Raw genomic sequence first — 16,844 nt, 5'->3', positions numbered from 1 at the left:
GAGAGCAGTTTGCATTCTCATCACAGCAATACCACGCCTCAGCAGGCAGCTAGCTGCTACAGTACAACAGGTCCTTTGATTATAGTAAAGCTCGTGTTACAGCCAATCCAGTGGCCCATTCATCTCTGCCTGCTTACTTCAATGTGGAAAATATGTAAGTGGTGGAATAATATAGTTTAGCATATACAAAAATGGTTTGTTTTTGTAATTCTAATCTATGGAATACAAAACACCTGTGCGTTTTGTTGATGTATGTATTTTCAGTAATTTATGTAATTCAGGGCTCATCTGTAAAAAATACATTAAAAAGGCATGATTAGATACGTCAATAATAATAGACTATAGATCTCCTGAAGTCATAAAGTAGAAGTCTACCGTAATAAATGAGTCCCTGCAACAATGAGCGTTCCTAACTGCTTTCTCATTTTGAAGGCCTACTCCAATTGTTATTATACTAATCTTATAAAATCAATGTGGGTTATTTGCGCACCACTTGAGGGCGCCATTGGAGCACTCAGTTGGCCATTCATAACTTTCTACCCCAGAGGACCATTGCCCCACACTCCCAATAGCGTACCCGCAAACAGAACCAACGACCAATCCCGCGCTCTCCCCACCCCCCATGCACTCAGCCTTTCCCCATATTACCCGACCGCTGCACTCTGCGCTCAGTCCGAGCCGCAGTCACTCCAACCGGCGAGGCGCAGCGGCACCGCGGGGTCCCCAGCCTTCCTGCAGTGCAGAGATCCACTCAACTCATGAACCCATACTGGCAACTGAGAACTTCAAGGATACCGTGAATGTGTTTATTAGGAAACAAAAAACGAAAAACTACAGACAAACATTTAATTTGGTTGGAGTATTTTGAAAGATTTAGGCTACTTACACATGTTTTTAGGGTTTCTATGGACAGTCATATGACCACAGCAAATGCTCACGAGCAATAATATAATGAGTACTTTTGACATTTCTCTTTAACCCTCAAGATGGATTTACAAACCCTGAACGAGACCTCTGTGTTCTTGGAGTGTGTGGAAGCGCAAGGCGCAGCGTCAAATGGAACGCCGAACTCCAGCCTGGAACTCACAAACATCACCACCTGTGGAAACGCTTACGTGGTCCTCAAACCGCAACATGTCAAACAGAAAGGTGAGGAACCGGCCACCTATATTTAATCAAATACGCCAAGCCAATGCATTTTCACGAAGCTGACACAAAACCCAATTCACCATAGCCTACATTTCAACAGCAATAGGCGCTCAAACTAGCGATTCGTTCATATTTCGCTCATTGTCCAAATACCAGAGACAAGAAAACCTATTTTAAGCAAAGTTCATCTCAACTGGTAAACGCGAAGCGCAAATTGTCTAAACATTTTACCATTATTATATTCTATAATTTAATTTAATAACAAATCAAATGATTGATATAATAATTGGTTCCCAATTAACATCATTTTAAAGGGCTGGAACATCATGTTTTGATTGTAGTAATCAGTGTCCCATTTATTTCTAAGAATTGTATGACAACCGAGTCAACCCTAGCGCAGATGCGTAGGTATATCACAAATTAATTACAATAACGTGTCATACAGTGTGTGTACAAGTGGTGTGGGTGTGCCCGCGCGCGTATGTGTGTATACAGTGATGTAGATTATTAATATGGGGACAGCAGAGAAAGCAACAGCGCATTCATGTATCCAGCCTAGCTACAATCCAACCCAATGCCAGAAACCATACCAATTCACACTTATTCAGAAATTCTCACGCTTGGGAATACACCCCCCCCCTTTAAAACCATGACTACCACCCATCCTTTGACAGACATCAATACTGCATTCTCGACCATAAATTAAACTAGTTCCCATTGATCCAGTGTAGCCAGGAGACTGAGGCTTTACCCTCATACCAAAAGGTCAGCATTGCACTTTGACTAAATGTTTCAGCTGAAGACCTATTTGTCCACTTCTAACAAAGTGTCTCCTTCCCACGCTGTTGTTCACAGCTAGAGCTGTGTGTGTGTGTGTGTGTGTGTGTGTGTGTGTGTGTGTGTGTGTGTGTGTGTGTGTGTGTGTGTGTGTGTGTGTGTGTGTGTGTGTGTGTGTGTGTGTGTGTGTGTGTGTGTGTGTGTGTGTGTGTGTGTGTGTGTGTGTGTGTGTGTGCGCGCGTATGTATGTGAGAGACCGTCTCTCAGATCAATCATGGACTGATGTGGAGAGACATTTGATATCCAGTGAAATGTGGCAAAGGCAGCATTCCCTTACGTTAATTTGCTTCTGTCAGTGATTGAATTTGACATGCTCACACCATAATAAACATCTACTCTGACTGCCAATGAGAAATGGGCTGGTGTCAGGTGTCAGAAAATGTAATCAAATAAATTATACTAACCTGGAAATAGCGAGGGGTGATACAGAACAATTATTATTACAAACCAATTTTCGTCATGACATGACTGAGGTTTCTTGTCATACAAGAGCGGGAGTGAATCGTGCATCGCGCCAACTGGTATGGAATAGAGTCACATCCTAAGGGGGGGTGGGAACATTAGTCAGAAATTCTTTTTGGTTAAGCAGAATGTTAATAGATTTGTGTTTGTCTCTAAATAGTCTATATCTACACTCATAAAAATAAAAGTGCAAGTTGTAACCAAGTAAGGTTCTTGAAAGCGATGCCATAGGGGAACCATTGTCTGCATGGTTTCTGAAGAACCATACATGGAATGGTTATTTGAAGAACCATACAAAAATGCCCACGTACACAAATATTGAGACAAAACTTAGCGCACGCATGTTTCCCGTTATAAATCGGATTTGTAAAACTGTGCTCGCGTGAACGAGCCTACATTCACCTGTATAATTTGGAATTAGTGGAATTATTAGGACAGGGAATGCAAAATACGAATTGTTCTTCAATATTTAGTTTACCAATAGATTATTGGGTTTATATGACCTGCCTTGATATAGTCTGAGATTAAATAGGCAATAGGCACGCACCGCGATACTGTAGGCTACACATCATGTCAAATATTTGACATAAGCTACCGGTCTCTTTACTGTATTAGCAATACTTTATGCTCTATCTGGAAAATGACTGTGTCCGAACGAGTAAACAATGGCAAATTGTTGTGAACCTGTCAGCAGAACGTTTGAATTCAACAATGTTGTATATGAACTTTCCCCCCAAACTAAATATGAGGGACTGCCCGCGAATTCTGAAACATTCTAGGGGAGGCTACAAAAAAAATGCAATTGTAGTATTACTGTTTTTGTTCTACTTTACTTTTTTTGAAGTATTATTAATATTCATTACTGCATTGTTGGGAAAGAGCAAGTAATAAAGGCATTTCACTGCACTTGTGCCCGTGACAATAACTTTAAACTTGATACATAGGCCTACTTCAATGTAAAATATCAACTGTTAAATTCGACTGTATACAGAGAATTATAAACTGCACTGCCTATGATATTGCAAAACTTGACCTATCTATTTACTAGACTACAAGGTACAACTGAATGAGAGATGCACATGGTTATTTGTTCTATAGCTCATTCGGGAATATTAACCCATCAAGGCCAAAAAATGTGAGGAACATACTACATTCTGCAATGGTTATGAAAATAAATAGGAATAATGTTTGTGTCTAATTTCTATATCAATTTATTTTGGACTTCACTTTTCTCACTAATGCCAAATGGTGGCATTCTTGTTAGTATGTTTTCCTGATTTTTGTTTTTTTTATGAATAAGCTTTTCACCATTTGCACAAAATATTTACTTGCCAGCTTTCAACACAATATTTCAACCACTAGCAGATGTGCATACACATAGTCTAAAGTTTGCCAGGAGGTGAACATATTCTCACATCAATTACTTTTAAAAAATGAATGCCAACTTTTGCGTGAAAACTGGTGGGCACACATTTTGGGGTATATTTTGTACATATGCACGGTTTATAAATGACTCTCCATGACTGGTTTTGAATGGCCCTGCTTTCAGAGTTTTAGGCATTATTTGCATATTTACCAGGGTACCTTTCGAGTGAATTTGAGAGTTACCAGTACCATCCATGACTGTGTTTGCTACTGATAGAGACATGGTTGTTGCATTCATGAATGTGCAGTCCTGAGGACTTCACAGAGTAATATCCTAATGAATTTGTTGTATTTAAAATGTAATACAAAGCTTTACCCTAATATAGTGGTTAGAAACTAAGTTTACTGGCCATATCTGGCCTGCAAATCACATTATGGTGGCATGCAAAGAGTGTAGTTCCTATTGGAATCCAGCCAGAGTGGGCATATCTGACATTTTGAATTTGATTCCGAATGACTGCCGGGGTTTGGAAGACTAAGATCTGATACTACCTTAAATATCTAAACTGAAACAACCATTTCACTAATGGGTGTAATAAGTCCAGGATTGGAATTGTTTAAAAACATTTTATTAATATTTCAGTAGCATAAGATTAATTAATCAATGCACAAAACCGAGTTATGGGAAAAAATATATGTTAATGATTGGCATGGTTTTGGTTCAACTCTATTCTTAAACAGCAACACTGGGGTTCCTTTACACCAATGTGTGTTACTGTAACTTCTGTGACAGTTTTCGCGCCCTTATCTTGATAAGGCAGGGTTTACACATACAAAACACACACCACCAGTCCACGGGAAGGGTTAACATGGTATATTTTTTTTAAATCAGAGAGGGGCAAGGTTCCTGATATACAAAACTCAAACAAACAAAGTAAATACGTCACCATCAGTGGAAGGGCCTCCACTCTTGGTCTTTGGGGTTCACTCCTTGTTGAAATCTTCAGTTCCTTTATTCAGGTAAACCTCCTGCGCCACTGTATGCTCAGTCTCACCAATAGCCTCCTCCTTCTTCCTTCTTCTCTTCCCTCTTCCCTCTTCCCTCTTCCCTCTTCCTCTTCCTCTTCCTCTTCCTCTTCCTCTTCCTCTTCCTCTTCCTCTTCCTCTTCCTCGTTCACCTGCCGGGGTCAAAGGAAAGACAAAGAAAGCAAACCCAGTGGTGCAGTTAAGTAGAGGCCCCTGATTGGTTTCACCTGTCTGCCGTTTAGTCTCTAATTACAGCTGGAGCCAGGTGTGGCTGTTCTGCTGCAGTCTGGCAGTTTCCCCTGAGCTGTCCATGGCCCTGCCTCTGGGGAATACTTCCCATTGCTGTCCATGGTCCTGGCAGCCAGAAAACACAGATACCTCGCAGGCACATACCGTCCATCCAACAACACAACCCCTGATATCGTTACACTACATTTACATTGCTCTTGTACAGAGCGAATTACAGGAGCAATTAAGGCTAAGTGCCTTGCTCAAGGGCACATCATCAGATTTTTCACCTATTCGGCTCAGGGATTTAACCAGTGACCTTTCTGTTACGTGCCCAATGCTCTTAACTGCTAGGCTACCTGCCACCCTTGACTCTTTACAGTGTTAATTTAACTCTTGATCAACACTAACATTTTACACTGAAAAATCAACACCAGTTAACTTTGGCCAATTTGCTGTGTGATATGAAAGGGACACATCTGCAGGCTTCCATACATTTCAAGAACCTTTTAGAATTCTGAAGAACCGTAGATGCCACGTCAAGAACCCCACACTTACCTCAACGGTTCTTTATCGGCCAAGAATTCTCCAAGGAACCTTAAGAGCTGAGGAATAACCATTTCAGGACCCTCATTTTGTTCAGTGTATTCAGTCTTGACACCAGCTTGTAGGATACTGGTCCATACCACACCTTGTGTTCCTTTCTGTAGTGGTCTTTGTGTGTGTGTCTGCATGTGTGGATGTGTGGACCAGCTCTCTGTCAACAACAGTATTTGGTTCAAACTGAGGCTGCGGAGGGAAAGGGGAGAGTTTTGTGCTCTTCACTGTCCTGTATGTAACAAACACTACATTTCAACAAGCTTTCACAGTCTCACTGCAGCATCCAACGTTTGTCCATAAAAGTCAAATGTTGAAGGTTAATTATAGGCAATCATTCTGAATGGTTAAGGGTTAAGGATTGTGATAGGGTTAAAACAAAAACAACTCAACGGTTAAGTTTAGGCATGAATTCCGAATGGTGAAGTTAAGAGTTAACAAACAAGTGCTCCTTGAACACGCAACCCTCAGAGCCGGAACTCGTGGCTTATGCCCATCCGCCATCCCTATCCACTAATCTGGACCGACGTGAATTTTTGCAGTAGATCTTGAGTGACCTGGCTATATATTTAGCAGACCCCTCGGGATCTGCCACAAGTTCCAACTGGACCACACAGACATTATCAGACTCGCATGCACGTATACACACACACACACACACACACACACACACACACACACACACACACACACACACACACACACACACACACACACACACACACACACACACACACACACACACACACACACACACACACACACACACACACACACACACACACACACACACACACACACACACACACACACACACACACACACACATACGTGGACTGTGATCGCAGCTGCTGCCATCATCTTTAGTCACTCAGTCACCTTAACAATTTCTCAGTCTGTCCCTCTGTTTCCATCAATGTCTCTCTGTCCCTATGTGTTTTGCTCAATGCAAAGTATTTATAAAGCAGTAGACTGATGCAGACAGACATACAGTGCAGCTGGTTGAATCACATACAGGGTTGAGTGATTTCATGGCAAGCCTCCGTGACCAGAGGACTATCGGATCAGCTCTAACGGATTCAGACTACCCACACCAGCTTCACTGTCAACGCTCTACTCATTGTAAAATAGACGGCCATTCCTGATTTAAACTATTTTTCACAGGACTGGGATCGTTTCCATTTAAATTCCATCACTTCAACATCAATTGACTTCGGATGCCAAGCAATTACATTTAAATTCATCATGTGAATCGATGGAGTTGAAATGTAGTTGACCCTGGTTTGTGTTAAGGTAAAGCCTGCCATCATGCATGACTGTAGACTGCATGGGCTATCATATCAAGAGACGTGACCCCCGACAAGTCATCTAACATGGCAATGAAACACACAGCAACTCTACAGGTCTTCTGGCAATCTATCTCACTAGCCACAGTACATCACTACATACAATATCACAGTGGTATAGCTGCTCATAATGGATATGATCTTTTATGAAAGTACTTGACAGTTGACACCTGTCGTATCATGCTTATGTCATCGTAAAGTAGGTTGGTCAAAAGTAGTGTATTGTGTAAGAATAGGCTGGCATTTGAGACTCAGGCTTTGTATCTGTAAGATATTGGCACACTACCTCCAGGTTTCTTTCTCATTATTTTTCTCTTGCACATACTCCATCATTCTCTTTCATACTTTCTTGCTCTCATCCATTTTCTGTCCCATTCTCCCCTTTTCCCCCTCTCCCTCACACACTTGCACAATGATTCTCTCTCTCTCTCTCTCTCTCTCTCTCTCTCTCTCTCTCTCTCTCTCTCTCTCTCTCTCTCTCTCTCTCTCTCTCTCTCTCTCTCTCTCACACTCTTTAGCTCTATCTCTCTCTAGCTCTCCCTCTCTTTTTCTCTCTTTCTCTCTCTATCTCTCTCTCTCACTCTTTAGCTCTATCTCTCTCTAGCTCTCCCTCTCTTTTTCTCTCTTTCTCTCTCTAGCTCTCTCTCTCTCACACTTGCTCAACCCCCTCTCTTTCACCCCCCTTTGCTCAAGTTATGTTGTATTCCTCTAATGGTCTATCACATCACTGTGAATTTGTAGCGTTATGCTGTGAATTTGACAGTAATTTATAGGCAGCTAATTCGCAAGTAAGTTACTGAAAATGTGTGTAATTAGTTTAAGCATACTATGTTTGTCTATTGTTGTGACTTAGATGAAGATCAGATCAAATTTGATGACCAATTTATGCAGAAATCCAGGTAATTCCAAAGGTTCACATACCTTTTCTTGCCACTGTATAATCACTGTATAAGCAGGGTACACTGTAACGGAAAACTGTCATTTTTTTGTTTTATCAACAGTAAAATACTGTGAAACGTTGATAGTGTAAATTATTGTGCATTGTGGGAGAATATTGTGGGCGGGGAAATAATTGCTATTTTGTGGTTATTGTGCCCCATCGATTTAAAATGTATCGGGGAAGACAGGAGTTGCAGCAAGCCTTAAAGCTTTAAATTGTTGAGCATTTTGCCATGTCCTTTAGGTCTGTTTTTCCCCTGTAGTCTATGCCAGTTTGGAGGCCTATTTTAAGAACATCCCTGGTCATCCTGTCATGTTTTGTCATTTATTATCTTGTCTTGTCCCTGTGCTTCCCATTCTATTCGTTTCCCTCTGCTGGTCTTATTAGGTTCTTTCCCTCTTTCTATCCCTCTCTCTCCCCCTCCCTCTCTCACTCTCTCGCTCTCTCTTCTCTCTATCGTTCCGTTCCTGCTCCCAGCTGTTCCTATTCCCCTAATCAATCATTTAGTCTTCCCACACCTGTTCCCGATCCTTTCCCCTGATTAGAGTCCCTATTTCTTCCTTTGTGTTCCGTTCCTGTCCTGTCGGTTCCTTGTCTAGAATTCACCGTGCTGTGTTTGTGTATCGCCCTGTCGTGTCGTGTTTTCCTCAGATGCTGCGTGGTGAGCAGGTGTCTGAGTCTGTCTGGTTCAAGTGCCTTCCCGAGGCAACCTGCTGTTCACCTGCTGTTCAAGATCGAGTCTCCAGTTTGTCCTCGTCATTTCGAGTGAAAGTTGTGTTTTTTGTTTGTATTTACTTTACTGGATTAAAGACTCTGTTTTCGCCAAGTCGCTTTTGGGTCCTCTTTCACCTGCATGACACATCCCTACAGCCTCTTATCTGGTGGACTCACTAAATACATGCTTCATTTGTAAATTATGTCTGAGTGTTTGGAGCATGCCCATGGCTATCCGTAAATAAATAAAAAACAGAAAAATGATGCTTAGTATAAGGACTTTGAAATTATGTATACTTCAAATTTTGATACTTAAGTATATTTGATCAATTACATTTACTTTTGATACTTGAGTATATTTAAAAGCAAATACTTTTAGACTTTTACTCAAGTACACTCTAAAAAATAAAATATTCCTTTAGGGTTTATTCAAATTAAAACTGTGGGGGAACCCCTATAAGTTCTTAGAGGAACCCCTTAAAAGGGTTCTTCAAAGAACTCCTTTTAATGGTTCCACGACGAACCGTTGAAGAACTCTTTGGGGCTCATTTTTGAACTACCCTCTCTCCCCTAGTATTATTGTTATTACTACAAATAATACTAATAATATGCAAAACAATAACCCAATATTTTAGTTGTCAGTGTTTATTATGATTTTAGTGGCAAAGCAGTATTCAAAAATCCAAATATGGATTCACAGACTTCACCCTCCCTCCACCTCTGATGAATATAACAGGAAACCTGTTTGATCACCATGCACTTCACAATCATTCTGTCTATGGATACAGAGAACATCAACACATTAACATCAACACGCCAGAGGATAAACCCATTGGACTTGAGGCTCTGCTGGGAGTTATAGTAATTATACAGATGATTAACAAAACATGCACATGACAGAATTCATACCCTGGTTTATGTAGGTAAATGTGAATGAAAAAAACTATTTTGATAATGGTTTTCATAATAATACCTTGTCCATAATGTCCTTGCCCATGGGATATTCATTAAAGAGGTAAGGGAGGAGGATGGTAAATGTGATCTGCATAACATAACATACCAATAGACATACCTTTGTATGCCTAATCATCTATATACTGGAAGGCACAGATACAAAAGTGAGCAGTTCAGTCATCTGCTCCCAATACAACTAGCCTTCAATATATTCTTATAGCTTACACATCATTCTTACCTATTTGTTGATTGATATCCATTGACTTGTGTCCATTTTCTGTTTTAGAAAGATTTGAACAAATTTGAAAAGATAGATGGTGTCATCATAAAACAACCTTACCTTAAATGAAAATCTTTACATTTTTCAGTTAAGTGCCCGCACCTGCTGTCCTTTCAAATTCAAATCCAAATGTTTCAGTTGGGCAGTTCTTAGAAGAACCCTTTTGGGGCAGTTTTCAGTGCCAAGAACCCTAAGGTTCTTCTAAGATCTTTGAGGATCTTAGAAGAACCCTTGTTGAACCCCTCATTTTTAGAGTGTAGTATTTTACTGGGTAACTTTTACTTTTACTTGAGTCATTTTCTATTAAGGTAGGTATCTTTAATTTTACTCAAGTATGACAATTGGGTACTTTTTCCACCACTGGTAAGAATCGTATGATTCCAACGAAGCAGACTCAGTTGGTGTCATGTTTATCTGCTACCCTGTTCCCTGCTGACTGTTTAAGCTAAGCACACTGTGAAAGATATCTGTGCAGTGCAGTTCTGCATGATCAATCCGAAATCTGCAGTGGCCATACAGCATTAACTGTGATATGGCCTCTGCAGAAGTCAGTGCATTCATGCTTCTTGCGCTTCGCGGAGCACGAACACGATGGTGTTCTCCATTTTGCTCTACAACCCCCACAAGTGTCACAGGACTTGTTTGAAGGTAACCTATACAAACAAATGGAAGCATTTGTGGCAACAAAAATAAAGGGTTAAAAATGTGTCCAAAAAAACAAAAATATTTCTCCTAGATATAGGACAGACACTTCAAAACCTTATTACTTAGGATTTATTCTTTGATTGTCTTTTTTTGCCATTTATGAATGTGTTAATCAATGCGTTTCTATGAGCTATAGTAGTAAAGGCCAAATTCAATATTTTATCAAATGTATATCTATATTTTTTTAACTGGACACCTAAAGGAGTCCTAAAATAAATTCAACAACTTAGACTTTTAGATGTTAGAAGATAGAGTTTGGGAGCAGCAAAACAGTGAGCGGACATCCACTTTTTATCTACGTATTGTACATTATTTTAGCCAGCTCCTGTTTCATTTTTTCTGAAGCCAGAAGCAGGCTAGTATCAGCTACATTTATGACTTTACTTGACTATGGGGATATTTTATATATGAATGCTTCCACTAAGTAATTGAGATCAATTGACACCGTTTACCATGGCGCATTGAAATTTTATTTAAACTGCAAAACCCTTATGCATCACTGAACTTTATATACCAGGGTTGGCTGGCCTTCTCTAGTCACTCGTAGGCTCAGTCCCTGGTATACTTTTATTTACAAAGCCATTTTGGGTTCACTACCATCTTATTTGGGCATTTTATTGTTCAGAAATGTGGTGGGTACTCTCTTCGTTTGCAGGACTTCATCCTGCTAACTGTTCCAAATGTCGTTACTGAATTTGGTAAAATGGCTTTTATGTACTCTGCGCCATCGGCTTGGAACGCCTTACAAAATACTTTTAAACTGGAGGGAACTTATCCCAATTTGTGTTTTTAAATCACTGTTGAAGGATTTTGAGGCTGATTTCCTGACCTGTCAATGTTTTTAATTTAGCTGTTTTATGATTTTGTTATACTCTTGTGAATTCTATGGTTTTAACTAGATTACTTGTAGTTTTTCATGTTGTCTGTCTGTAATTGTGTAATGACTTGGTGCTGCCTATCTTGGCCAGGACGCTCTTGATAAAAAGAGACTTCAAATCTCAATGAGCCTTCCTGGTTAAATAAAGGTAAAATGAAAATAAAAAAGGTGTTGGATGTGCGTAAAACCCCCTCCATGTAGGCTACATGTCCATATGACGATCATGGAATGAGAGGTGAGCCAAGTGCATTAGCCAAGTATCCTCATCACCTCTTGTAGGCAGCAGGTAGTTGGCAGGTAGCATATCAGTTAGAGAGGTGAGCCAGCATAAAGTTCAAATCCCGAATCAGACGTTAAAAGAAATCTGTTGGGAAGTGGAGGGTTGCTGGTATCAGAGGGTTGCTGGTATCAAATCCTAGATGCTATTGCCTGCCGTTGTGCCCTTGAGCAAGGCATTTAACCCCACACAACAACAGTTGTAATGTATGTATGTAATGTAATGTGTCTTTTGGGGTTAAAAGTGGAAGTCAAATGTTTGTTGGACCTTGTGTGCAATTGACCAATACAGTGATCATAATCGGAATCTTGTCTGGTAACCAAAGACGCGCTCCTCCAAACATATTCAAATGATTCAGTCCGAGGCTAAACTATATGGCTTATTGAGAATGTGCCTCACACATACAATTTATGGGAGCCTAGTATTTTTTATTTGAGGAGGTGCGACACATGCAGTATTAAGCCATGCAATGAGTGGCCAGGCCTTCGCCACACCTACAACTTTCTTTATTCATCGATCCCAGCCCTTTCATGCCAACACCACCTATTGAGCTCCTAATTCCTAAAAACATTCTGATACTCCCCTGGACCTATAGCACCACTCCAACGGTAAGATTTACCATTGTGTCAAAACAAAGCCCTCTGTCTCAGTGACATAAGGATGAGCTTGTAATGGGCTGTATTGATTTTTATTTTCTACCTATGTCTCTGTTTCCCTCCACCCCCCCAAGTTGTATACCAGGGGTGATTAAGGAGAGAGGTTTCTCCTCTCCTCTCCTGGTAGAAACAGCAGGATGACAGAAGTAAATGTGGTCAGGGAGTTATGGCTGTTCCCTGCACAGCCACTGAGCAAACAGGAAAGTAATTGGCTTCGATTAGGCTGAAACCTGTGTAACATATTTCATTAGGGAGACAGAAAGAAAGTACGAGGGAGAGTGAGAGAGAGGAGAGGCTGAGTGTATTTTAGTTGTCTTCCCTCTCCATTACCTGATTGTGGTGTGCATGTAGGCACAGACATAAATACACGCACGCACACATAAACACCACAAACCCAAACGCATAAACACACACACCCAACTTAGGCTCAACTTATTAATGAGAATGTGTTTAATTGCAGGTACCTCCAAACACATTCTGAGCCGACACTGAGGTGCTTCCAAGTTAGAGCTGATACAGCATCAGTGTAATGTGAGAGAGAAAGTGTGTGTGTATGTGTGTGAAGATATTTTTGTTATTGCATATTGTCATCTTTTAGGACATGTGTTGAGTAATAGGAGTGTGTGGGTGGATTCAAACTTCCTCAGCACCACATAAGCTCCTGAAGTTACTTTCACCGTCATCAAAGAAAGTATGTAGAATACTTCCTCTTAAAACCTCAGTGTGTGATATCAGGGGCACACAGCTGTTCTGATGAAACAGAGAGAGACCTCCTCCTGGAGTTCTTCCTCAAATTCCTGTTGGGTTTTCAGTATCAGGTAAAGTTATGTCTTTAGCCAGGAACAGGAGGGTAGGAAAGAACAGGTCTGAAGACAGTGGATAAGAATGCCTCAAGATGAAAACATAATATTCAATATCTGTAAATCTGAGTAAATATGAGCACTTCAATCCACATACTCGTACATTCATGGGAAATAACCTTCAATCTAGATAACAAGAAAAAATAAATTATAAGGCTAGAGAATTTGTTCGACCAATAATACCAACATAGTCAACACCAAAACATGTCAGAGAGTAAGCATGGAGAACCAATTCCCGAAATAAAACTCCTCGACTGACACTTGCGATTTGTGCTTTTCACCACCTGGAATGGTAAGTGTAGAAACCGACTTGTTAAAGACGATAAATAATACATTGTGAATACTTGAACTAGTCAGTAACGATATAAAGGAGTTGAAGGCAAAAGGTACAGTCAATACTACTGAAATGGACGTTACTTGAAATACACACTAGATCTATGCGAGAAAATCTGGTACTTACCGGTATTACAGAGAAGCGGGGGCGGCAGCGTAGCCTAGTGGTTAGAGTGTTGGACTAGTAACCGGAAGGTTGCGAGTTCAAACCCCCGAGCTGACAAGGTACAAATCTGTCGTTCTGCCCCTGAACAGGCAGTTAACCCACTGTTCCCAGGCTGTCATTGAAAATAAGAATATGTTCTGAACTGACTTGCCTGGTTAAATAAAGGTAAAATAAATAAAAAACAGAGAAGCCGGGTGAAGATCCAGAGTGTGGTGAAAGATATCCTGGTTAAAGCGCTACAGATACCATCAAAATAAATCAAGCTCGAAGGTGTACACCGTTTCGGACAGAAAGGATATTGATACGAACCCCCAATCGTTGCCATATTTGCATTTTTTAAGGATAAAATAATGGTTAAAAGCCTGGGCAAAAGACTCGCTGGCACGAAAATAGGCATGGATGATCAGGTCCCGAAGGAAATAGCGGAACCCACTCTTCAAAGTGAATAGACTAAAAGGGAAACATGTAGCTCTTGTAGTCAACAAACTGTACATTGATTAACAACTGTTCTGAGACACCAAGACTACTCCAAGGCCATTCTAAATAATACAAAGTTCCCATAGAGGAGACGAATAATGGAACACCCAATACTATCCATGGAAGAGAATACAACAATTGATGAAGAAATAAACTAGATACACTATAGCATTCAAGATAGGTAATGTTATAAAATAATTAGTGTTCAACTTTATACTTACATAATTTATAGAGTGCATTCGGAAAGTTTCTCATGGTCTGAGTCCTTTAGGTGCCTTTTGGAAAACTCCAAGCAGGCTGTCATGTGCCTTTTACTGAGGGGTGGCTTCCGTCTGGTCACTTTACCATAAAGGCCTGATTGGTTAAGTGCTGCAGAAATGGTTGTCCTTCTGGAATGTTATCTCATCTCCACAGAGGAACTCTTGGAGCACTGTAAGAGTGACCATCAGGTTCTAGAGCACCTCCCTGACCAAGGTCCTTCTCCCCCAATTGCTCAGTTTGGCCGGGCAGCTAGCTTTAGGAAGAGTCTTGGTGTTTCCAAACTTCTTCCATTTAAGAATGATGGAGGCCACCGTGTTCTTGGGGACCTTCAATGCTGCAGAAATGTTTTGCACCCTTCCCCAGATCTGTGCCTCGACACAATCCTGTCTCAGAGCTATGCGGAGTCCTTTGACCTCATAGCTTGGTTTTTGCTCTGACATGCACTGTCAACTGTGGGATCTTATGTGACCGAATGCTTTGATTTGGTCTGTAGCAAAATTTGAAATGGTGTTTTTTACATTGGATAAAAGTAGAGACTTAATTCTGCATTGAAAGTTGATTAATATTATAACCCCACTTTTGAGAAAATGACCCTTGAATGATTTGGTATACCTACAGGAGAGCTCTTCTTTTTCTACACCTATTTAACATCAGTCACACCCTCTTAAGCCTTAGCCACACCCATCTCTTTAACCTCTACTGACTCCACATCCCGCATGCGGGAGCGTAATCATCGCCTGACACTAATTAGCATAATTCAACGGACATAAATATCCCTAGAAAATATTCCTATTCATGAAAATCACAAATAAAATATATCGAGACACAGATTAGCCTTTTGTTAATCACCCTGTCATCTCAGATTTTCAAAATATGCTTTACAGCCAAAGCTAGACAAGCATTTGTGTAAGTTTATCAATAGCCTAGCATAGCATTATCCCTTGCTAGCAGCAGGCAACCTTGTCACAAATCAGAAAAGCAATCAAATTAAATCGTTTACCTTTGATGAACTTCGGATGTTTTCACTCACGAGACTCCCAGGTAGATAGCCAAAGTTCATTTTTCCCAAAAGATTATTTGTGTAGGCGAAATAGCGTTTGTTCTTCACGTTCGGCTGAGAAATCGCCTGGAAATTGCAGTCACGAAAACGGCGAAAAATATTCAAAATTACTCCATAATATCGACAGAAACATGGCAAACGTTGTTTATAATCCATCCTCAAGGTGTTTTACAAATATCTATTTGATAATATATCCGTCAGGACAATTCGTTTTTCAGTAGGACCGATTGGAGTAATGGCTACCTCTGTATTTTACGCAAGAGTCACCCTGGGAGCCATCAGGTGACTACTTACACAATGTAGCCGCCTACGGCTATTCTTCCAGCCCATCCATTATCTCAGCCAATCATGGCTAGCGGGAAGGTTCCTGTATTTTCTGTGTCTAAACCAACTTGGCTCCTAAGTTAACAATTGTATTCATATTTACAGATGAAATACAAATTGGTTAATTAATAAGCCACATGAAAGTTTGTATGTTCCAAAAGGCATTTCTGCCCAAAAAACACATTTTGATAAAAAAATGAATGTTTACATTCAAATGCCTCTCCTGTGAAGTAGTGAAGTGTGACATTTGCCTTGTTTCCTGAAATGAGTCACATACAGACCGGTATGTGCCTTTCCAAATCGTGTCCAATCAATTGAATTTACACAGTTGGACTCCAATCAAGTTGTAGGAACATTTGAAGGATGATCAATGAAAACAGGATGTATCTGCGCTAAATTTCTAGTCTCATAGCAAAGGGGTCTGAATACTTACAGTATGTAAAAAAAGATATATATTGTTTTTCATTTTTAATACATTAGTACTCAAAAGCCTGCAATTGGGTAGGAATCAACATGGTAGAGATAAAAACACAGAAAACAGAGGACATTGAAGGCACAGTACTGTATGTGTGGGTGTATATGTGGGGGGAGTGTGGTTGTGATTGAAGATGGGGTGTGTGTTTTGTGAGTGGAAAAGTATGGTGAGCTAAGTGAGTGGAAAAGTATGGTGAGCTAAGTGAGTGGAAAAGTATGGTGAGCTAAGTGAATGGAAAAGTATGGTGAGCTAAGTGAGTGGAAAAGTATGGTGAGCTAAGTGAATGGAAAAGTATGGTGAGCTAAGTGAGTGGAAAAGTATGGTGAGCTAAGTGAGTGGAAAAGTATGGTGAGCTAAGTGAGTGGAAAAGTATGGTGAGCTAAGTGAGTGGAAAAGTATGGTGAGCTAAGTGAGTGGAAAAGTATGGTGAGCTAAGTGAGTGGAAAAGTATGGTGAGCTAAGTGAATGGAAAAGT

The 16,844-nt window shown here is 40.4% G+C and overlaps 1 protein-coding gene across 1 annotated transcript in view; it reads left to right on the top strand.

Annotated features, from left to right (window-relative positions):
- Nucleotides 1-683: 683 nt before the first annotated feature.
- Nucleotides 684-16,844, top strand: part of LOC124023265 (cholecystokinin receptor-like) — a 56,835-nt gene continuing 40,674 nt past the window's right edge. The window contains exon 1 of the mRNA XM_046337813.1: nucleotides 684-1,149. Coding sequence (XP_046193769.1) covers nucleotides 987-1,149 — 163 coding nt within the window. The 5' untranslated portion in view covers nucleotides 684-986. The remainder of the gene's footprint in view (nucleotides 1,150-16,844) is intronic.

Source organism: Oncorhynchus gorbuscha, linkage group LG01, assembly GCF_021184085.1.
Source record: "Oncorhynchus gorbuscha isolate QuinsamMale2020 ecotype Even-year linkage group LG01, OgorEven_v1.0, whole genome shotgun sequence".
Taxonomy (NCBI): Eukaryota; Metazoa; Chordata; class Actinopteri; order Salmoniformes; family Salmonidae; genus Oncorhynchus; species Oncorhynchus gorbuscha.
The sequence above is the reverse complement of the archived record's forward strand: the minus strand, read 5'-3'. Positions and strand labels throughout refer to the sequence as shown.